The sequence below is a fragment of the Asterias amurensis genome, chromosome 4 (genome assembly GCF_032118995.1).
Source record: "Asterias amurensis chromosome 4, ASM3211899v1".
In the NCBI taxonomy this organism is placed as follows: Eukaryota; Metazoa; Echinodermata; class Asteroidea; order Forcipulatida; family Asteriidae; genus Asterias; species Asterias amurensis.
The window spans coordinates 7,540,591-7,564,788 of NC_092651.1; the positions used below are offsets into that span (position 1 = coordinate 7,540,591).

Here is a 24,198-nt window from a genome sequence, read left to right on the forward strand (position 1 = left end):
GACACGATGCCCCCGTACACTATCCGCATGTGGAGGCCGTCAGGCCGACAGCCTTGTAGGGTCTGTGTTGAAGCCACTGACCTCATTACTATAATAAGCGAAGAGTTCCCACGGTCAGCTCATTACCATAATGCCCGCGAAAGATGAGACATGTCTACATCATCACACACCACCACCACGGACGCTCAGCGAGCATGATAGGCGTGTGTGATTGGACGTCAAAATGAATAATTCATTTGCCTCACATCCTGTGTTGTCTGATAGGTCTGACGAACGATATACATATTCATGAGCTGCATACTAGCATATCCTAGAGCCCCCCCAATTTCGTCCACTATTGGAATTTTTTCAATACAACACATTAAAACGGGAAGATACAGACCCGACAAGGCTGTCGGCCTTACGGCCTCCGCATGCGGTTAGTGGTGTACGAGTGCGATGACTTGTGTGAACAGTATTCGTGCGATGTGACAGTGTGTATACGGGTGGGTCATTCGGTGTGATCGCACACACTATGCACAGGGTATACGGCGGGTGGGTTTACAGCTGCGTCTTTTCGGAGAGAATAATGCGACTGCCTTGAGCAAGCTAGCTACTCCAGATTCGGCTCAGCTAGCTTGGCCCCGCGGTTGTTTTGTCAATATTGCCTGTGCTTTGAAAACACGCGTTCTGGGCTTCAGACGAGAGGACGGAGCCTGAAGCCGAATCCAAAGCTGAAAGCCGTAGTTTCGAAAGGGATTACGCTGTGTGTGGCCGAGCCGAGCGAAACAGCGCACATGTGTCACATAAGCGCTAGTCTTGGTTCCAAGACCATTGGTGTTGCGTGTTCACACACAACCAACGTCCCGATTATGCACGGCAAAAACTGTACACGCTTGTAATGAACGAACGCTAGCGGGCGCTCTGTTTCCCCCGCCTAGCTAGCGTTCGTTCATTACAAGCGTGTACAGTTTTTGCCGTGCATAATCGGAACGTTGGTTGTGTGTGACCGCGCAACACCAATGGTCTTGGAACCAAGACTACATAAGCGCAGGCTCTAGGATCAGGAGGTAGCATAATCGCATTGAAGTACATAATTTGACTCTTCCTGGCCAATTTCCTTTGCCAACTTCAACACCGATGTTGACGTTCTGTCGTTGTTGATGATGTAAGTTTTGATGATGTACGTCGTATAGAAATAAATAGAAGACCATGCAATGCAATAATACTAAAGTCAAACTCAAAGAAGCATAGCCAAATAAGAATAAGGGTACACGATTTCTTTGCTGCAATCTGATACCGATAATCATAATGCTGTGCTACATTCTTGATGTCAATTCTTGATTCGCAGTCATTTTAACCCACCATAAACAAACCTAATAGGATTACTACTTTTAGTGCAACTTTAATTGATAATATCTTGACAAATGATTATTTAAACCACACTGGAGGGGTTCTGATACCTGACATCAGTGACCGCCTACCTGATGATTTTTAATTATTGATAATCTTAGAGAGAGTTCACAGACTAATGTGAAATGTAAAAGACGGGTTTATGTAACGATAATATTGAAAAATTTATTTGTGATCTGAATGCGACTGATTTGGATTTAATACTGTCGGTGAATGATATCATCTGTATGTACAACACTTTTTTAACTTATGTTAAACAACTCTATGACATGCATTTTCCAGTGATTGATGTTAATTATCGTTATGATAAATCTAAGTCTCCTTGGATGTCTGAGGGTATCTACAATAGGAGGAAAAATCACTTTCATAAGAAGTTTCTTAAAACCCGTACTTTACACAATAAATCCATTTATACTTTGTATAAAAATAGATTGAACACTGTTGTAAAATTAGCTAAGAACTACTTGTGCGCAAAATTTAATCAGGAAAAAAATAACATCAAAGGTACATGGAATATTACTCAATAAGCATAAACAAAGTTTGAACCCCACTTATTTTTGTACTGATGACAATAACAAAATTACTGCTAGTTAACAAGTACAGTCATTTGACCAGTTCGGGATCATTGACCAGTTCGGGATCACTTCAACTTTGCAATAACCAAATAGTTATATCACTTCTCATTATTACCAATTTCTGTTGATAAATGTGAAGATTAACACCCATTAAACCAACAAACCCAAAATAAGGTGCCAAATATCATCAGCAAATAAATTATGGCTGTTTTCCTGAAGGTTGTCTGCGAAATTTATCATTTTTTTGTGTAAAAATGTTGGTTGAAAAACACTGTTAAAACTTCTTACCTTTAGAATTGGAGTGCCGGGGCAAAAAATATTTATGTAAAATGATAAAAATGTGTAAAAAAACATTCCTGTAAATACTGTGCAGACACCTTGTTTTTTTGAGGAGACGAAGTTACCAAAATCTTCTTTAGGGGGGCAACTTACCCTTGACCAGTTCGGGATCACTCAACATCTCATTGCGTCAAATGGTGCCGCACTAACTTACTAAGTATGGTAAAATCATACTACTGCAGTAGAAAGTTTATTCAGATGATTTTGAGAAACATTACTTCAACAAATTCTTTTAGATTTTTTTTTTTTTGAGAAACTTAAACTTGGAGGGGTCGATAATGCTTTTTAGGTTCGCTTCACTTTTTCATTTGCCTTTGCTGTTGTTTTGTGGTTTTGTCACTGGGTTTGTGCGCTGCTATTGAAGACACTTGCATGACATTCACTAAACAAATGAAGTCCAAGTCCATGCCAACACACCTCTGAAGTTTTGTGTCCTTGAGAGACAGTTTTATGAATGGGAGTATGGGTTTGCAATAAAGGGCACTCTACTGATTCAGAATAGATTCAACTGATCCTGAACTGGTCAAACAGGTGACAATACTTTTCTTAAAGCCTCTTCAAAAGAACTAACCTTTTTTTGTCAGTGAATACTTGGTAAGTTTTATGTCATGTTTAGGTAAACTGATAAACTTTTTCGTTTAAGATATCAAAGAGATTGCAACAAAAAACAATGTGAATTCAAAAAGTGATCCAGAACTGGTCAAACGACTGTACTTTGTTGACATAGGGAGTAACCTTGCCAGCAAGCTACCATTATGTAACACTCCTGTTGAAACATTCCTTGGTGCAAGATGTTCGAATTCACTCTTCTTGACACCCATTACGCAAGGAGAAATTGTAGACACTCTAAACAAGTTTCCGTCTGGAAAGGCATCTGGATTTGATGAATTGAACTCCTGTGTTATTAAACAGGCTAAGTACTCCCTGGCTAAGCTGCTAACTGACATCTTTAATAAATCTATAGCAGCTGGAGTTTTTCCAGATGGGGGTTATTCCGTGTCAATTCAACACGCTTTTGGACCTGACCCTCACGGATTTAAATGAAATTCGGTGTGCTGATTGGACTCCCTGAGAAATGCCCAAATCCCAAATTTTATGTAATTTGGATCATTATTTTGGGAGATACGGCTTAACGAACTTTTGACTAATTAGCATGACCTGCTATGTTTGGACAATCATATCTCCAAAAGTAAAATACCTACAGAGATAATATTTACATCATTTTGAAGCTCTTGACATGGCCCACATTTGATAGCATAAAATCAAAAAATACAAACACAATATTATTTAAAAGCTAAAAATTAAGCTGTCATTTGGGAATTGGGATGAAGCTTTTTTTGAAAAAATGGATACATGTAGGAGATGGGTGCTCCCTTTTAAAGTAAAATAAACTCTGTTGGTATAATAACAGTTGTGTTTGATGTACATGTAGCTTTTCACATGCATGCACAAATTGAGAGAAGAAAAGACTGGAAAGTTAAACTACTATTTCAAAATTTTCAAGCATTGGGATTATTCAACATGACTGCTAAGAACACATGCCTACTAGATTGTAATCAAAACATTAACATGGACTCTTCCATCCTAGCCAGTAAGCAATATTCTGTAAGATTCCATTTATTTTATTTTTTCAATTTGCAATACACCATATTGGTATCTACAGTACTTAACTATTGCTAAGAAAATTGTGTTGTTAACAAGCCGATCCTATAAAATGTACTTGGATCAAAATAAATACCATATGAAAGTACAAACAAATTTAACACTAACTTGGTCAGTTGGTGGTCAGGTTCCAAGGTATTGGCTACATTGAGACCAGGCCTTGAACATTGCTCTTGTGCAATTTCCCGAAAAGTAAATTTGTACTGAAACTTTGCATAAGGGCACCAATGCAAAAGCACAGCGCACCTCGGCAATTGCTGTGGGTGGAGTGGGTATTTTGAGACCCATGTTGTTAAATCTTAACATCATTTAAGGTTGAACCAACCAACACCACTGTGTAGTCTCCACCCTGGTGGAATAGCAGATCAGTTCCCATTTACTTTGCACACATTCAAGTACAGTATTCCACAAAACAGTCTGGTCCTTCCCATCAAAACAGCACTCTGTATCCATCAAGTCGATCTAGTGTATGTAGGAGCTGTTAAAGTATCCTCAACTTTGAAGGAGATAGATCAGCTGATTGAGCTGCTCTCGGCTTATTAAGATTATGACATCTGGATACCCCCTCTCTATTTCGATTACATCTCTCTGTTCAGAGTTTCTTCTAATCAGTCTCATGTAGCTTGAACTCCTCTTTTTGTCTTTTTGTTTACCTACGCTTCCTTTGTTTTCCTGCTCTCGGCAGCCCATCTCTGCTGCTATCTTGTGTCCTCTTTACTCTCTTGTAAAACTTGTTTAGTGATGAGACTCTTGTAATAATTTTGACCCTATAAAAAGAAAACAATTGTATTACTTTAACTTCGATCAATGACAAATATTCACAATGAATAATGCGCCTTAAATTATGGATTTGAGTACAGTTCACCTTACAAATACGTTATTCACTTACCTGTAAAATATGGATGAATTGGACTAAAAATACAAATAAACAGATCCAAGAGCATTGTTTCAGGATTATATAGCTTCATTTTAGTTGCATTGTGAGTAAAAGACAACTTAATAGTCCATCCAATGTTCAAAATCTTTTCATTTGACTTGTGTAACAGCGTGACTGACATTACAATGTCGTGACTGACATTAAACGTGACTGACATTACACTTTTGTTTAATTAATACAAAAAAATTAACAACAATTATTTACCTGTTTGATAACATTTTTGTGACTGACATTACACTAAGCCTAACAAAGGCGTTCATTTGACGGCACATACTAGGGTTCTAACATTAGTTTCATATTAATTAAAGTTATTTTCCTAAAGATAGACACTGAGAGTTGTTATTTTTACCAAACAAAGTAAAATGAGTGCCATTAATGTTCTTACCTATGATTGGTGCCATACGTAGCGTCAACTTCAGAATGCTGTAACTTTCAAAATATTTGGTCTGGATCATTTTTTTTTTCATTTCTAGAAACTTCAAAATATACTCTATCAATTTTGCAAAAGATGTTTGAGAAAAAAGCATTTTGAAATTTTGACCCTCATGTTGCACTTGCGTGGAATTGCCCAAAAGAGCTTTTCTAAATTTATTTTATTTTTAGGATGATCGCTCCCTTATTGCTTGATGTATTGTTGACTGGTGGTTTATACAATGTCGGCCCCAGGAAACGTGCACACTTTACTTCAGAAAAAGTGCGTCATTATTTTGCTGATTCAGGCAGTTAAAAGGATTATTTTTCCGATTCAGCAGAGGTGGAACTATACCGGACCAGGATGATGAGTCTGAAGATGAAGGGGGGGGGGGGTTGACGATTGAAGATGAGATAAAAAAACACTTAGCAAATGAATTTTCAATGAAACACAGTATACTTACGTTAACAAATTTACGTATCGACTAGTAATATAGTTTTTTCTCAGAATGAGGCACCACCGGTCGGTTGATGACTACCTTGCTAGTTGAAACGGTAACAAATTTTACGCAAGTATTGGCTGTTTTTCATAGAAAATTCATTTGCTAAGTTGATCCTTACCAGCCTGATGAACTTCTTTCATGATATTCATCAAAACACTGATTTTCACATTCTAAAAATGAGGATAGTGATAATGACATGCTAGATATTGTGCACCGTTTTACTTAGTACAAGTTGTAATAATGAAGTATGATCTGATATGAGAGTTCTGAGCCCAATTTCATGGCTCTGCTTATCAAGGAATCGGTGCTTAGGAGAGCAGGGCATTCTGAGCTTATGTCAAGCTTATTTCACAGGTTAGCTGCGAATTTTGGCTAGGCATTTGCGTACTCCACGTAGGCATTCTGTGCTTACACAGCTAGCGCAGAAATTCAGCGCTTGCACATAAGCTGAGAATGGTGATTGTAACTTGTAGTAAGCACAGAATTTGGCAGTAAGCAGAGCCATGAAATTGGGCCCTGGTGATGAAAGGTATGTCACATCCCATGCCTCAAGGGCAGGAGGTTGAGGGTGTACATCAGAGGGTAGGATGGGGCAGGGCACAATAACATCCACATAATAATATTTTGTCATCTTGTAAGCGATGGTTCAGTAGTCTTGACATGGAGATTGACCGTAGTTGAACCCTTCCTGCTCAAAGGGGCCGTGGTAATGTTAGAGTTTGGGGTGCCCTAGGATATAACCGGACAAACAAAGACAACCTGCTGAGGATGATGCTACAGGCCTATTTTATCTTTCAAAGGGCAAAGCCATTTTCATTTTGCAAAGGGCACTTCCATTGGAAAAAAAGTCAATGGGAAACTTTTGAAGGGGCATTAAGGAGGCCATCTTGGCCATGGGGGTTTGTGCGACCTCTCTGATTCCGCTAACGGTCACCCAAGCCGCAGCCGGGAGCTCCATGCGGAACCCACTCCTCCATTTTAAGAGGGTCCATGGCCTGCGTGTTATTCTAGGCTACTCCTAGAACTATGAGGCTGGTTCGTTCCTCTATCGTCTCCACGCTCATGGAGACAATAGCGGAGTGAACGTCAAACAATAGTTCTGAGAGTAGTTCCAGGCCTTATGCTAATAACTTGGGTCCAGCTAGTGAACCCTTTGGGGGTAATCCTGGCCTTCAGGGCGCTTCAGCAAGCATACATGTAGATGCTGATGTTGTATGTTTTGTAATTCTCCACCAGAGTTTTTTGCACTGATTTTCACGGATGAACTCTTGCAGAAAATCCATAATTGTTATAAGTTTCTTTCGGTGTGTTCATTGCAGAAAAGGCACACTCCTGTTTCTTCAGTTATTTAGTTTAAAATTGAAACCATTGTTCCGTGGGGTCTTTTGTGTCTTAGCATTATATTTTCTAGTTATTATTTTGGTGATTACTTGATCTTATTTTTTTCATGTTGTAGGTTGCTGTTATAGTTACACCTCATATGACTTACAAGGCAGATGGAGTGTGGCTCAATCATGGAGCCTAGTTGTTCACATACTGATGACAGGATTACATTACAAACTCAACCAAAACGCTCCAATTCAAGATTGTCTTCTTCATCATCGCAACGTGCAAAGATGGTTAAACTTCGCTTGGAGCAATTAGCTAAAGACTTATGTTTGATTGGTGATCGGATGTCTGTTTGGTTGCTCCTACCAATTAATCTACTCATAGCAATCTTCAAGCTTCTCTCAGTTTATGATCGAGCTCGTTGTTCTTGTGTATGCAAGCATTGGAAGACTGTTTACCATATGCCAGATCTTTGGCACCAGTTTGTCTTTGAGTTTCATCAGACCACAACAATGTCCAAATCTACACCTATCATGTTGATCAGACAGGTATGTACACAAACTATTTGTCTTTGTATAGACACCACGCATGTGATGTCACACAGTAAAACAAATGGTATCTGGGGTCAAAAAGTGCCCTCATGGGGTCAAAGGAGGCAAATGATGGGACGATAGCTGTTCTTTGTGCGTGAAAACTTGCGCGTGAGCTCAGCGTCAGTGTAGCGTTTCATGTTATGTAAGGAGTCTATTGATAAGATACCGAAAGAAAGTAAGGTTGAAGGTTAAATTATACAATTATTTTGGTTAATGTGACAAACACATCAATTCTGAGTGATTTTTCTGCTTTTGCTTGAGACCTACAATAAAGACACCAAGTTTTGAAAAAAGAGTGCTCAGAATTTGGTATTTGTTTTGTTATATTCAAGTTTAAATGTTTTAAAATTTTGAGTAAAAACATAACTGGAAGTTTAGCATTATTTTCCTCGGTCAAGCCTTTTGCGAGACAGAATGTGCTGTATTGTGTGCTGATTATCGGTTTAAAACCCTTCTATTCAACTGCCCTCCCTGTCAGCTTACCGCGACCATGATGTAAAATTAACAGGCCGAAAGAGGTCGCAGAGGCCACAATAAATTAACAGGGCCGCTAAAAGTCCAATGGGCTCCACCCTGTAAACCTCCCGCTGTTAATCGCTATGCAAATGATGCGGAAAATGCATAAAGTGGGGTAACTTTATGATACTTTGAGATGTAGTAGCCATTTTGGATATTATTCGATTAATGTTGTGCTATAATATTGATTATTTATGCAGATATTTGAGAAGCATACTAAAGATATAAAGTGTGTGATCATTAAGGTGGATGGTTGCCAGCAGTCAGTAGACGCAGCATGTAGTGTACTCACTCAGCTTGTTCACTGTCCAATCCATTCTCTTCAACTCTCATCAATTACTGGACAAGAATTAAGATCAGCCCAATCTCACAAGGTTTGTTCAATCAATTCATTAACGCAAATTTGAATGCTGATTTATCACTCAATTTGGTACATACATTCGACTTTTCTATTTTGCCATGTTGAATAAGCCCCTTTTACACGAGAACTGAACACTAACGACCTTCGTTTTTGGCGGTCGTTGTCTGTCCCAAATGTTTCTTCTGATTTCATGAAAAACATTCACAAGATCACACATATTGCGTTCCCGACCTCCCTCGTTTATGGGAGATCGCACTGTTATTTATTTATTAGTTTGCTGGTGCTCTGTCAATGTCAGTGTCCCGTTTAGTGTCCCGTTAAGTGGTAACCTAATGCAAATTTGCATTAGGCGCCATTCGTGTTTTTCATGCGACATATATGTCAGCGTCTCGCCTGCAAAAAAGATTAATGAATCTGATAATATTTTTTGAGGAATGGCAAATTCAAGGCTTTCTTGATCGGACGCTGCTTGGTCGTAGCATGAAAACATTGAGGAAAGCAATTTCAAATATTATTGTGCAACAGCAAAATTTCCCCCCCCCCCCCCCGCTAATAGTCCATTTTGATTGGATGCCTCGAATAAACGAACCACCTTTCTCCATCGGGTGATGACGTGTAGGCCCTACTGGTACTGAATGCGTCATCGTTGTGCGGTGACTTGGGAACTTTACTTGGTGATCATACCGTGCATCGTTTCACACGACTGATCTCGGCAATACTAAACAGGGATGCGATTTTTGGAGGAGGTCTTGATCCCGGTTGTTTATAACCCAGGTCCATGACCATTTCATCACACGAATTCATTTCAAACGCCGCAAATTTGCGATGTTATTACACCGAAGCAATTTCGTTCTCAACGTCCATCATTAAGAGACCTCAAAAAATTAGTGGAGCTAGTAGCACAGCATGTTATAAAGTCTTCTTGGTAGCTCTGAAAACTAACATCAAATGGTGTACCCCAATGTCTATTTTTTCCCCACTTAATTTGTTTTCTTTATCTTCCTTATTCTGCTGAACAATAGTTTGTGAAGGCCTTGAAGGGAATCTTTGTGAATTCTGATCTGAAATCACTGAATATTGAAGAGACGCCCATTGATGATGAGCTGATGGCAGTCCTTGCTACAAAGAGCCAGGCTACCCTGAGATGTCTAAGACTCAGTAACTGTCCTATGATATCTGCTGCAGGTAAGAATTGGTAACACTACTCTCTAATCCCCTAGGTTGCCCCCTGCCAGCCTATGGCAGTCCTTGCTACAAAGAGCCAGGCTACCCTGAGATGTCTAAGACTCAGTAACTGTCCTATGATATCTGCTGCAGGTAAGAATTGGTAACACTACTCTCTAATCCCCTAGGTTGCCCCCTGCCAGCCTATGGCAGTCCTTGCTACAAAGAGCCAAGCTACCCTGAGATGTCTAAGACTCAGTAACTGTCCTGTGATATCTGCTGCAGGTAAGAATTGGTAACACTACTCTCTACTCCCCTAGGTTGCCCCCTGCCAGCCTATGGCAGTCCTTGCTACAAAGAGCCAAGCTACCCTGAGATGTCTAAGACTCAGTAACTGTCCTATGATATCTGCTGCAGGTAAGAATTGGTAACACTACTCTCTACTCCCCTAGGTTGCCCCCTGCCAGCCTATGGCAGTCCTTGCTACAAAGAGCCAGGGTACCCTGAGATGTCTAAGACTCAGTAACTGTCCTATGATATCTGCTGCAGGTAAGAATTGGCAACACTACTCTCTACTCCCCTAGGTTGCCCCCTGCCAGCCTATGGCAGTCCTTGCTACAAAGAGCCAGGGTACCCTGAGATGTCTAAGACTCAGTAACTGTCCTATGATATCTGCTGCAGGTAAGAATTGGTAACACTACTCTAATCCCCTAGGTTGCCCCCTGCCAGCCTATGGCAGTCCTTGCTACAAAGAGCCAGGGTACCCTGAGATGTCTAAGACTCAGTAACTGTCCTATGATATCTGCTGCAGGTAAGAATTGGTAACACTACTCTAATCCCCTAGGTTGCCCCCTGCCAGCCTATGGCAGTCCTTGCTACAAAGAGCCAGGGTACCCTGAGATGGCTTAGACTCAGTAACTGTCCTATGATATCTGCTGCAGGTAAGAATTGGTAACACTACTCTAATCCCCTAGGTTGCCCCCTGCCAGCCTATGGCAGTCCTTGCTACAAAGAGCCAGGCTACCCTGAGATGTCTAAGACTCAGTAACTGTAAGACTCTATTCCCCTACACAGGTTGCCCCCAGCAGGCCTTTTCACTAAGCTTGGGCCGTTCCTTCGGTTACCTGCGGGTCCACTCTTCTGTGGAACCGAGTACCCGCTTTTGTCGGTTCCGATTGTAAAAGACCGAGTCCCAATTATAATTGAGGCTTTATGTTGAAAGCATTGACCGCAGATACACAGCAAAGGCTTCAAGCCTACATGAGTATCAAATATCACATGTGGCTGCATGATGTACAACCATAAAACACACATTGAGTAGACATCACACACGTTGCTGCATTTACAATGCACCTGTAGTACTATACCACACTCCCCTCCTATGCATAGGCATCTACACCCACATTCAGTACATGCAATTGACAATTGTGTGTGTGTGTGAGCTTGGGACTGGCGTCAATTGTGTGTGTGTGTGAGCTTGGGACTGGCGTCAATTGTGTGTGTGTGTGAGCTTGGGACTGGCGTCAATTGTGTGTGTGTGTGTGAGCTTGGGACTGGCGTCAATTGTGTGTGTGTGTGAGCTTGGGACTGGCGTCAATTGTGTGTGTGTGTGAGCTTGGGACTGGCGTCAATTGTGTGTGTGTGTGAGCTTGGGACTGGCGTCAATTGTGTGTATGTGTGAGCTTGGGACTGGCGTCAATTGTGTGTGTGTGTGAGCTTGGGACTGGCATCAATTTTGTGTGGGTGTGAGCTTGGGACTGGCGTCAATTGTGTGTGTGTGTGAGCTTGGGACTGGCGTCAATTGTGTGTGTGTGTGTGAGCTTGGGACTGGCGTCAATTGTGTGTGTGTGTGAGCTTGGGACTGGCGTCAATTGTGTGTGTGTGTGAGCTTGGGACTGGCGTCAATTGTGTGTGTGTGTGAGCTTGGGACTGGCGTCAATTGTGTGTATGTGTGAGCTTGGGACTGGCGTCAATTGTGTGTGTGTGTGAGCTTGGGACTGGCATCAATTTTGTGTGGGTGTGAGCTTGGGACTGGCGTCAATTGTGTGTGTGTGTGAGCTTGGGACTGGCGTCAATTGTGTGTGTGTGTGAGCTTGGGACTGGCGTCAATTGTGTGTGTGTGTGAGCTTGGGACTGGCGTCAATTGTGTGTGTGTGTGAGCTTGGGACTGGCGTCAATTGTGTGTGTGTGTGAGCTTGGGACTGGCGTCAATTGTGTGTGTGTGTGAGCTTGGGACTGGCATCAATTGTGTGTGTGTGTGAGCTTGGGACTGGCGTCAATTGTGTGTGTGTGTGGGACTGGCGTCAATTGTGTGTGTGTGTGAGCTTGGGACTGGCGTCAATTGTGTGTGTGTGTGAGCTTGGGACTGGCGTCAATTGTGTGTGTGTGTGAGCCTTGGACTGGCGTCAATTGTGTGTGTGTGTGAGCTTGGGACTGGCGTCTTGTTTTTTATTGAATTTAGTGGAACCGGGTATGACTCGGAACCAAGTTTTTTTACAGAACCGGAACTGAGTCCCAAATTTCTGGAACCGCCCAAGCTTACCTTCCACACTATGGTCGCTTTGGCCCCCGGCCAGCCTGAAGTCTGCCCCAGCAAATGGGCATACCTCAGGGAATAGCATCCATGCTCTGGAGTAGGGGTAAGCGGTAAAACCCTGGGATATTCTGGGAAAGTGCGTGTTGTTGTAGTTGATGCCAGCATTCTGGCACTTTGCCCTAGGTGACCAAGACAGTGTCTGAGTGAACTACAACAAGTCTTCATGCACATTATATAGCGCGCCAAAACAAAGGGTGAATTGATGTAAGCTTGGGCGATATCGATTTATTTTATTCACGATATATCGCCGACATAATATCGCGATATTCGATATAATCGCGATTAATTAAATTTGACATCATCAGTCTTCAACTCCAAGTGAAAGTTGTAGAAGAGACAGTCATAGCATAAGAGAGGTGTTCTAATGACCTATTATCCTGGTTTTACTCCAAACCTATGGAGTGCAAGATGTCTCAGCTAGCAAATACATCGCAACATTTAATCGATATCGCGATTATCGCGATTATCGCGATATATCGCGATATACCGCAATATATCGCAATATATCGATATTTCGATTAAAATCAAATCCATCCGATATCGAAATCGTTTCCAAATTAATATCGCGATATTCGATAATATCGTGATATCGCCCAAGCTTAAATTGATGCACCCAGGCTGTCAAAACAAAGGTCCAAAAACACTGACACGGACAAAGCCTTCACAACTGCTGGCCCGAAACTGTGGAACAGTATACCATCTTGCATTAGATCACTTGGCACTGTTTCTTCATCTAAAAACAACTTTAAATCCCACCTGTTTCCAGTTACTCTTTAATTGTATTTAAATTGTATTTGTTTTTCATTGCCTGTCGTTGCTGAGCGCCATGATCTAGATGGAATGGCGCTATACAAATCTGGTTATTATTATCACACCACTTTCACACAAATAATAAATGTTTATCCAATCTCACTGATTCAATTAACACGAATCAGTGATATCAATATACGATGGGTTGAAATTTTATAGTAACAGAACTAGTTATAAAATTGAGAAATCGTTGTTTGCAGGCAAGCGGATAATATATTTTTGTTTGTTGGGTGTTTGACCTTTTAAAAAGGAGAAAAATTTGTCTTCTTCCCCCAACTCTTCTCCAAAATAGCTAAACTTTGATTTGAATGTTGGCATATTTGTACAGCTTACTTGAACCAACACCAGAAGAAAGTACTTGAACAATGATGTTTTGGCTGAGTTTGGTGCAGAAGTTGAATTTCAAGAATCAGTCCATTTCCAAGCTTGTGTGTGAGAAACTAAAAATTTGAAGCAGGATCTCATTTTATTATTCAAAAATATATCACTCTGATTCTACTGTACAGAGAAGGCCCAGATTTTCACTATTCAACAAAACGGGGTAATTATGAATAAAAGTAGTGAGTCAGCCTTTATTATTTATGTTGTGTTTTGTGTTTACATTTACAGGAATTGCAAGTGCTATCAATAACTGCTCTCATCTGTATGAACTCATTATTGATTACACTCACATGAGTAAGGCATTACTGCAGGCATTGTGCAGCTCTACACATCACAAGGTCAAACATCTCAGTGTTAATGTAACAGAACAAGATGAACACATGAACACGCAGACTATACCATGGCAATCTATAGGCAGTGACACATGGGACTTATTGGCACACCACTATCCGGAAATCAAGTTTTCCTTACAGTTCTATGCCATCAAAGAGGAATTTTATCATCACTTTTTTTGCAGCATGATGCCCCTAACTAGTCTTTCTTTTGGATGCTTGGTACCAAAAATAATACTAAGCCGTGTTGCAACCCAGTGCACCAGACTAACGGAGCTGTATATTGCAAATAGCGGTAATGAACCCATCAATGAAGAAATCTTGAAGATTGCTAGAAGATGCCCACATCTCAAGGTATTGGAGCTTGGTAATTGTTTGATGAAATGCTATGCAGTGGTTGAGTTAGCCAAGTTGTGTGGCCCTCGCTTGTCCAAACTAGTCATACATGAAGAGGCGTCATTAGAGAGTCAAGACTGTGATATAAAAACAATGGTATCCCAAGTCTCCTCTTACATGCAAAGGACATGGAATGTGGAGTATATCCCCATCTGGTTTGAGTGAATAACTTGTTACTGGGCATATTCTTATGTACTTAATTCTAATAAGGTATTTTAAAGCTGATTATTCAAAGTGATTTTAAAAGTAAATATATTTTGCAGCTGTTAGATTTTGTTATTATAAAGATTGTACTGGGTTAAGAGGGTGTAGCGTGTGGTAGCGTAACCCAAAATTGCCAGCTAGTGTTAACCATAAAATAAAGCATCATTGGAAACTGGAGCTCTGACCTCTGGCCGACTCAAATTTATTTTATGGTTGAAACTAGCTGGCAATTTTGGTTACGCTACCACACACGCTACACCCTCCTAACCCAGCACAGTGAAATGACTGTGATTCAAGGGTGGCTAAAGTGGTGACTACAAGATGGGGAGAGGGTTCTAGAAGTGGTAAATCTTGGATTCAATTCGTTTGTGTAACGTGTGAGGATGACTGCAATGGTGTTGAAAAACCTCTAAAGTTATGAAACAGCGTAGGTTACTTGATACTGAAGAAACTTTAACTTTGGTATTTACATGTACGTCGTTTGTCCAGTAGACTGCGGCAAGCATATTCTGTCTTCTAGAAGTAGCTCTGATGATGTCATACTTACCGGTAATTTGTAAGACTGCAATGTACATTGTAGGTCATAAATGTCCATGTTATCGTACCATTTTGTGACCAAACTGACCAGATTATTTGCATAAAGCTCTCACCACCGCACTGGTAGTAGCATGGTGATGGTGCATGGATCCAAACAAAGTACATGCAAGTGTGGAGGTGTCGTGGCTGAGCGGTTAAGAGCACCGCCACCAAACTCAAGCTCTGACCTGTTCAAGGGAGTGTTGGCTCAGGAGTTGTTACACTTGTGTCCTTAAGCAATACACTTAACCACTGCTTCGTTCTTTGGGATGGAACGTTAAGCTGTATGTAGTTCCCGTGTATTGTTATAACAATCATCAACACACATAAACGACCCCAGTTTGAGTACACACTTATTGCAAAGAGAAGGGGTTCGGCCCGGTGGTCTGGCAGTGCGACTATCAATTATGAAGGCTGCACTAGAAAGGAAGAAGAAGAAGAAGAAGTACACTGAGTGTAAGGTCATTTATTACTCTGAGTTACAATGTACCAACTGTGGCTTGATCACCATGTTATTGAAGTATAGGACTCGCATAACAGCTGGCCCAGCCGCCATGGCCTAACTTTTTATACTTTATACAATTATGTACATGGACATTTTATATTGATTTTATCATATTGATACCAAATATCATATTGTTGAAAACCGAACTCAAGCTCTGGTGTTTCTGTTCAGCAGAGCATGGATTTGAATCCCGGTCTTCCGCGGTCTTGACACTTGTGTCCGTGAGCAAGACACTTAACTATAATTGCTTCTCTCTACCCAGGGGTAAATGGGTATACCTGTGAGGGCAGAGATAATACTAATAACAACATTTATATTGCGCCTTTTGCCAAAGGATACAAAGCGCCAGGTATTATTACTGCAAGGAGTGGGGCGAATTTTTTAGATATAAGACCTAATCCTTAGCACCATGTAATGGTTTACAAGGTGCTATGGCGCATTATGCTGCCAATCCAGCCAGGAACAGCGGGGAGAACCCCCTTCTCTTTCCGATAAGTGCACTGGGTTCTTTTACATGCGTTACACAACACATGGGACAAATGGCCTTACAACCTATCTGAAGGACGAAGCAATGGTTAAAGGAACACCTTGCCTTGGATCGGACGAGTTGGTCTTTGAAAAGCGTTTGTAACCGTTACAAAGGAAAGATGTTTTAAAAGTAGAATACAAAGATCCACACACATTTGCCTCGAAATTGCGTGGTTTTCCTTTTACTTTGCGAACTAACACGGTCGGCCATTTATGGGAGTTAAAAATTTGACCCCCATAAATGGCTGACCATGTTTGTCGACGAGGTAAAAGGAAAACCACGTAATTTCAAGTGATACTTGTGTGGATCATTATGTTATACTTTTAAAATATCTTTCTAATCATATGCATTTTATAACAAACGGTTACAAACGCTTTTCAAAAACCAACTCGACCGATCCAAGGCAACGTGTTCCTTTAAGTGTCTCGCTTAAGGACACAAGTGTCACGGCTCTTCTGATTGATTTAGCCGAGTAGCACATTATTTGTTGCACAGGCTGTACACTCCCCAGGGAGCTGATGAACATATTCCATTGCATGCTACGTCATTCACCATGCATTTTTTGTTCCATCCGATTTGTTCAATTGCATGGTTTGTACCACATCATTTCTTGCGCAATAATGCAGCAGTACAGTTACTGCCAGGCACATACTACATGTACATAAGGGCACCCATATGTCTCAAAATATGCAGCAGTGACTGCCGAACACACTTGGCCACTGTTAAACATGTTAAATCCAAACAAGCCCAACCAAAAAAATGGGTGTAATGTCATATTAAATGATATGCTTTGTTTATTTTGAAAGTGGCCTCCAATCAAAATGACAAAGATCTACTTGGATGTTATATAAAGCAAATGATTGTATTTCATTCATGCAATAGTGAGAATATGTTCTATTCAACCTGCTCCGCCTCGTTGAAAAGAACATTCCATCTTTCAACTCATGAAAATATTCGCACCACTGCACTCATACACATTCATTGTTTGTATTATATATTCACATCAGGGATTGCCAAATATGTTAGCAATGTTACAGTTAGAGAGTCCATGACTACAACATTTGGCAACATCATATTTAATCAAACTTGAAAAGAGATAAGGGCCTCAAATGCTTTCCAAATTTGGAAAGCATTATCAAAAACAAGATTCAAGTGGTTTTATTAAAACCACTGACATAAGGGTTGCGAATAGTCTTAAAATACAGTAGATGTTATGCGTGTATCCTCCAAAGTAACAGTTGAAGTTTGATTGAGTTGTCTTGACTTAATAAATTGTTTAAACACAGGGTTTCAAAAAGTAAGAAGTACTGGTATGTTTCTTATTTTCTCATGTCTACTTGTTGAGTACCTACCTATTTGTTTATTCTATGGAGGAGTTTTCAGTGAGCCTACGTACAATGTACACAATTATACACATATTGACTTGCAATGAGGTAAATATTGCACATCTGTCACATATGGAGCACCATAGTTTCAGTTGACCTGTGACCTGTGTGTCATAATAAACCACACTCTTGATTCCCGCACGTCAGTTTATTACACATCTATTCCCCCGATGGGACTCTGAGTGACCTGAGGAGGGACAATCTTCCCGAGGCTGAAGGCCGAGGGAAATAGGTCCCTCTCCTCACAGGCCTGAGGGGGATTGACAAGCACTAGTTACCAAATTATGCCAGACACCTCGGTCTCAAATGTGACATAAGAAACTTGGAAAAGAAAGGAAGTTTTTTAGTTCCTGGTCACGGTTCTCGTCAAAAGAGACTGACAGTCAAAAATTAAAAGAATAGTGCCCTCTCGGGAGGTAATTTCTGCAAAACACAGGCAGGCGCGCGACCCCACGTGACCGTGTTTCAGTCAACCAGAATACATAACAAGCAAGCAAGAGGTGTGTTATAAAGTTAAATAAGGTTACACATGTACTTCACTTTTTATTAGTATATATATAATATTGTTAATTTTTTGAACAGCCAAATAATAATTTCATTGAACAAAGAACCAAGTTCCCATATTATACAAGATTAATGAAAGAGTCAAGAAAGCTTCTGGTAGAGGAATCATCACATGCACCATTACCATTATCAATATTGCTTGCTGTTATCCGTTGTTTGGATGTATGGCACAACATTATCATTTACTTCAGGAATTTCATCTTAGCCACTGATGGCTGTGGCCTTGGTAAACACAGCACTGTGATGAAGACAATCATCGTCTTCATTCCTCGTACAACCACAATGCTCATTCGAGTGGTTGCAAAAACTATCTACACTATCTTCATCATCATCCCTTTCCACTTAAAGCAGAAAATTACCGTTCATAAATAACCCAGACAGTTTCGCTATTCCAATTGGTGGAGAGTGCGTCATGTGGGACCGTTTAAATGGCTGATAAAGACATAGCTGTAGTGAAGACCGGCTGCTTTGCATGTTGAGCGCGCAACCTCATCTACGCCAATTCACTTCGCGGAATGCAATTCATAGCTATTAGTAGCAGCACGTAATCTATTTCTAAATGTGCCTACGCACAACCCAACTCGCACCAAACAGATTTTTTACAAAGTTTTTGATAAAAAATTTCCGAAGCAGATTGTCACAGTGTCTATAATTTTAATTGTTTACATTTTTTAACAAAGAGGCATTTAACTATGAATAGGAATAAAAGAGTAGTGACTTTTTCTTAAACAGCCGTTTAAAACCTTGCCCGGTTGTGCCTTGGGATAGAGGCCCTCGTTTTAAAAGGCCATTCATAAATACCCCAGACAGTTTCTCTACTATTGGTGGAGAGCGCGTCAAGTGGGGGGTGTTTAAACCTTTGATAATGACCAGCTGGAGCTGTTTATAACAAGCTGGCTTCCGAGTGTCGGGCGCGCAAGATTATCACCTGGAATGCAATTCATAGCTATGTGTATAGTAACAGCGCGTAATCTAAGCGCGCGTACACACAACCCACGCGCATCAAACAGATTATTCACAAAGTTTTGGAAAAAAATATTGCAAACCTCGAATTTTCGATTGTTAAATTATCTATAACTGTACTTTTTTACATTTTTTAACAAAAGGGCATTTATGAATGGGAATAAAATAGTGACTCATTCTTAAACGTCCGTTTCAAACCTTGCAGGGTCGTTGCCGTGCGATGAAGGCCGCCGACCCTACCACTTTATTCCCTTATTTAAGAACTCGTTGCTACCCTTTTGTTCCCTTATTAAAAGTACTGTATTTTGTTTGTTGGCGAATTGTGGCAAAGCAGTTATGAGCACCGGATCAAGCTTTTGGAGCAGAGTGTTGGTTGGAGTCCCGGTCGGGCCACTTGTGAACTGGAGATACTTTACCGTAATTGCTTTGACCGTCAGATGGGATATTAAGCTGTGCGTAGCATGTACTATAGGATTGGCAGAGTGCACATAAATGAAGCCAGAACACTGCAGTGTGACTTGGCCTTAAGGCATGTTACGACCACTTATGCCAATTCTCTGCAATGTTGCCTACCACATCCAATGGTTTTGGTGGTTTAACTCAATCCATTCACTTTTAAACTTATGTAAGAATTTTAATACAAGGCTACTAAATGAGGATACATGTACATGTGTACTAGTATACATTCAAGATGGCTGCTTTTATTCACCCACAGTGGCATTGCTGTAAGTCTGAACACTCAAAAGCGTTTATTATACTATCACATCAATAAGCAAATATCCCATAAGCAAATATCCCAAATAGACTGATTATTGCAATATCAAAACATAATTTCAATACAAAAAGAATGAATGCAACAGATAAGATAATAATCTGAACAGATTGAATGTAATGTTGTACATTAATGATTAGATTGGGTCAACTTACTTGGATACAGCATTTAAGATATAATTTTGAGGGCATATTATGATTTGATAACTACATGTAAACCCACATGTTTTCATTCCACAATTAATGCCTTCTACAGAACAGAGCCCATTTTCGCAGATCTGCTAAGCACAACAATTTGCTTAGCATGATAAAAACAGGATTACCAACCTAATTTCCATTTGTTGCTTATTGCTTGTTACTGGTTTTCAGCTGTTGTTTGCTTATCCTGAAAATCACATAATAATGTGGTTGGTAATCCTGTTTTTATTTAGGCATAAAGTTCATGCCAAGCAAATAGACCGATCCAGTAGGCTCCGCCCATGACACGTGTGTGAGAAAGGACATGTAGGGCTCTCCAATGCCTTTCTGCACAACTCTGCCGCACGTCAAGATACGCGCACGCATGTCGGACCTTATTTGTCGGACCTTCTTGCATGGTGGTTGGCATATACCCAATGGGGTGGAGCTTGGTGGATCGGTCTATTGTTCTGCTTAGCAGCTCTATGAAATTGGGCCCAGATTTGAAATTACCAAACGGTGGAAATAACATGAAACGAGGGCCCAATGGCTCTGCTTACTGTTAGCAAATTAGCGTTTACAGAAGCAGGAAATTCTGCGCTAAAAGTCAAGCGTATTTTATGGGTTAGCGGGAAATTTTGGCTTGTGTGTGTGCGTACTTCACGTTACTAGGTACTACACGCTTACAAGGCTAAAATGGTGGTCATATGGTGGTCATATAAGCGCTGAATTTGTTACCGTGGAAGAAAATATCTCATGCCTAATGCTATGAGCTGTAAGCGCAGTATTTCAAGGTCAGCAGCACCATGGAACTAGGACCAAGGTCCAATTTCACAGAGCTGCTTAAGCACAACAAAATTAAACTTACCAAAATAGGAAACTAGCCAAATTACCATTCCAAATGTACAATTTGTGACTGGCATTCCTGCTAATTTATGCTAAGCAGAAAAATATTTAAAGCAGCTCTATGAAATCGGGCCCTGGATTGTAAATGTACATTTCATATAAACTTCCTGAATGTACATGTAGCTGGATTACGTATCCAGTCATACAATGGGCTCTGTACCATAATTGTAAAATAACTCTAATATGTTTAAAAAGCATTCTACCACTGAATAATAAGCCATTTGCGTTTTAGATTTGAATAATGTCTGGTACAATGACTCGTTTAGTCACAATGTACCGCTTACATTTGAACTCCTCAGACTATAGAGACAGTTGCTATGTCACATGGTTCGGGGCAAGCCTTTGCATAGCAACCTCCAGATGAGCAAACCCTGGTACCATTGTGCCATACACATCCATTCAGAATTGTGTATGGGTGTTCACCGTCTCTTACGTAACTTAGCAAAAGCTTGCCTGTGATCACGTGGCGTAGCAACTGTCTCGATAGTCTGAGGAATTCAAATGTAAGCAGTAAATTGTAACTAAGCGAGTCATTGTACCAGACATTATTCAAATCTAACTCACAAATGGCTTATTGGTAAGAAAAGAGGTGGCTGGACTGGACATTTCTTTGTATTCATGATTTGACAGGCCCTTTCAGTATTTTTCCAGTGTTTTTTCCATGAATGCTGTGAGACGTCCCAGCATAGGTCGAGGATCATCTACCAGTCCAGCGGCTATCATTGCATTGTCATAAACCTGAACAATAAAAACAAATCATCAACAAAGTTAAAGTGTATGTGTTTTGAGGCATTACATGGTGAAGTATCAATATATATTTGGTTTGCGGTAACACCATGTGTGTATCTACTTGTCAGGTAAGCTTGGGCGGTTCCAGAAATTTGGGGCGCGGTTCCGGTTCCGAAAAAAAGCTCGGTTCTGAGACATACCCGGTTCCAATTCAATATAAAACATAAGCCGCCCGTCCCGAGCTCACACACACAATTGAGCCGATCTATTTTAACTGAAAATAACCAAGGTAATCAGAAGTTGGTCCCCAGCTCACACACACACAATTGGAGCCGATCTATTTTTAACGAATACCCACCCCAAGAGACCTATGTGTGTGCACTGTGTATGCAGCCACATGTGATAGTTGATACATGTCGGCTTGAAGCCTTTGCACACTGTATCTGCGGTCACCGCTTTCAACATCAAGCCTCAATTTCTAGAGCCGGTTCGTGGCAGGATCGGCTCCACAGAGCCTTTTATAATTGAGACTCGGTCTTTTAAAATCGGAACCGACAAAAGCGGGTACCTGATTCCACAGAAGAGTGGAACTGCCCGTCCGGTTTTCAATTTGGAACCGGGAACCAAGCTTATTGTCAGGTAGAGTCTCCTGACGAAAACTAGAGCAAGCTAGTGGAAACATTGAGACCAATTTAAGAACCGACTCCGCGGTAGTGCGGTTAATAACGATCAACTAAAAGCAAAAGAAGTAGTCCCGGCTGACCTTCTACCTTCCGCCCAGGTACATGTAGTAGTAAAAAAGCAAGACAGTTCTTTTCAGAACTGAGAAGACTCCCGAAAAATGTACTCCACGGTAGTAGAATATAAAGCAAGACAGTTCTCTAAAGAACAAAACTACACACATGGGCCCAATTTCATAGCGCTGCTTAACAGTAAGCAAATTTTCATGCTTACCGTAGCAGAAAAATTTGCTATGGGGCAAGCGTATTTCACAGGATAGCAGAAATATTGGGCAACCATGTGCGCGTTCACCATGGATTTGCATTGTTTATTTTCGTGCAGTCACCGGAAGGTTAGCATGCCTTTCTCATACTTACGGTTAGCAGCTCTATGAAATGGAAATCGCACAGTAAGCACAAAATCGGCCGCTAAGCAGCACTATTAAATTGGGCCATGGTGTTTCCGCAAACAAAATTCATAAAGTTATAGTAGTAATTGTAAAAGGCCAAGTAGAATATGGAAATATAGCATCCCTTATGCAAAGAGAACTTATTTCACAAGCGAGTGAGGATAATTAATTTATCATCTATCAAACGTAGACACTAAAGAAGAAAACAAAACTTTAACTTTCCATATCATTTCTTATACATAAAGTGTAAACCTCATTTTGGTATTTTTAATTTTTCTGAATAAAAGCTCTTTTAAACAACTTAAACAATAATGAAGTTCTGATAAATATTTCTTCTAACAAATTAAAGTTTGTCTAAGATTGCTAGGCTACAACCATTGACAGTTCAGTTCTTGATTTTACAAGCTTAATATTCAACAGAAAATGCAAAAAAAAAATGCAAAAACGCAGTGAGGATTCAAACATGGCCGGAGTAAATGCATAATCGGTCTAATGACAGGAAAATGGCGAGATGAAATTTTGTTGCGTTAGGATGGTGTGGATTAATTGGATCCTACGTAGATGCTATCGACAGTTGCAGACTGGCTCAGGCTTCTGGTAGACGGCAGTGGATCTGAAATTCCAGCTCAGTTGATAGAAACGGGGACTCTTTTGATAGTAATCAGTTTTGTACTCTTGAATGTTATATCAAGACTGTATAGTAACAATTCTGGGACAAGAGGTTGTGAAAGCATGAGGATACATGCATTCCAAACATTTTTTCCACCGGTTTTGAGAAATAAACAATTCAGGTAAAGCCATGGTTCCCAATACTATTCACAAAGATTTATTGCAAGTATTCAAGCAACCCTTACCTGTTCTGCCAGTAGCTTAGCTAGTACCGGCTCTTTAGTTTTCAAGTTGAAAAGCTTCTGTACAATGGCATGACTATGGCATGTAAATGGGGAAGAAAAAACAAATACTTTGAGACTCATTATTTGATTTCATTCGAACATGTAAGATATGACCAAGATGAGTTCAACAACAAATACCTATTATGGGAAAAACCAAAATGAATATTCTATCCCCGATGCAAATTTAACACCTATTAATTTGTTGCAGTACCCGCTGCTAAAATATAGGATTCGAACTGCCTCTGGCTACCGGGCAAATACAGTGGTCTATTTGGGATGAAACTGCTCTAGATTTGCAACGGTCATGGGTTCGAATCCCACCTGAGTAATATGCTTGTAATTTTGTTCACAGAACTCTAATATACACACTAGTGTATATGGGTTAAACCAAAATGAATATTCTTTATCCCCGATGCAAATATAACATCTGTTAAAAAAAAATACCTACTAAGAACATTATTGCTCTCTTCAATCTGGCCCTGTTGAAAACTTATGCAGGCCGGATACTTATCGAAGGCAAAGAAGATTGCCCCCAGTCATTGCCTTGGTGCCCTTTAAATACTCCTGTAT

The 24,198-nt window shown here is 40.5% G+C and overlaps 2 protein-coding genes across 3 annotated transcripts in view; one reads left to right on the top strand and one right to left on the bottom strand.

The window, feature by feature from the left end:
- The first annotated feature begins 995 nt into the window (after positions 1-995).
- Positions 996-19,561, top strand: LOC139936031 (F-box/LRR-repeat protein 21-like). 2 transcript variants are annotated; one of them, XM_071930740.1, is made up of 5 exons: positions 996-1,162; positions 7,276-7,696; positions 8,458-8,631; positions 9,641-9,803; positions 13,798-19,561. In XM_071930740.1, the coding sequence occupies exons 2-5, from the start codon at positions 7,316-7,318 to the stop codon at positions 14,460-14,462; spliced, it is 1,383 nt and encodes a 460-aa protein (XP_071786841.1). In that variant the 5' UTR covers positions 996-1,162; positions 7,276-7,315; the 3' UTR covers positions 14,463-19,561. The 2 variants fall into 2 exon arrangements, with proteins under 2 accessions (XP_071786841.1, XP_071786840.1); XM_071930739.1 differs by having other exon boundaries at positions 998-1,147.
- Positions 19,562-19,699: 138 nt separating this feature from the next.
- LOC139936030 (heat shock protein 75 kDa, mitochondrial-like) overlaps positions 19,700-24,198 on the bottom strand; it is a 44,640-nt gene continuing 40,141 nt past the window's right edge. The window contains exons 16-17 of the mRNA XM_071930738.1: positions 23,590-23,662; positions 19,700-21,615 (exon numbers count right to left, since the gene is read on the bottom strand). Coding sequence (XP_071786839.1) covers positions 21,514-21,615; positions 23,590-23,662 — 175 coding nt within the window. The 3' untranslated portion in view covers positions 19,700-21,513. The remainder of the gene's footprint in view (positions 21,616-23,589; positions 23,663-24,198) is intronic.

Excerpts from the sequence above, each read along its gene's own strand:
- LOC139936031 (XM_071930740.1), top strand. The coding sequence starts at position 7,316 with ATGGAGTGTGGCTCAATCATGGAGCCTAGTTGTTCACATACTGATGAC. Across the intron at positions 8,632-9,640 it reads GATCAGCCCAATCTCACAAG|TTTGTGAAGGCCTTGAAGGG; the intron begins GTTTGTTCAATC and ends GCTGAACAATAG. Across the intron at positions 9,804-13,797 it reads TCCTATGATATCTGCTGCAG|GAATTGCAAGTGCTATCAAT; the intron begins GTAAGAATTGGT and ends TTACATTTACAG.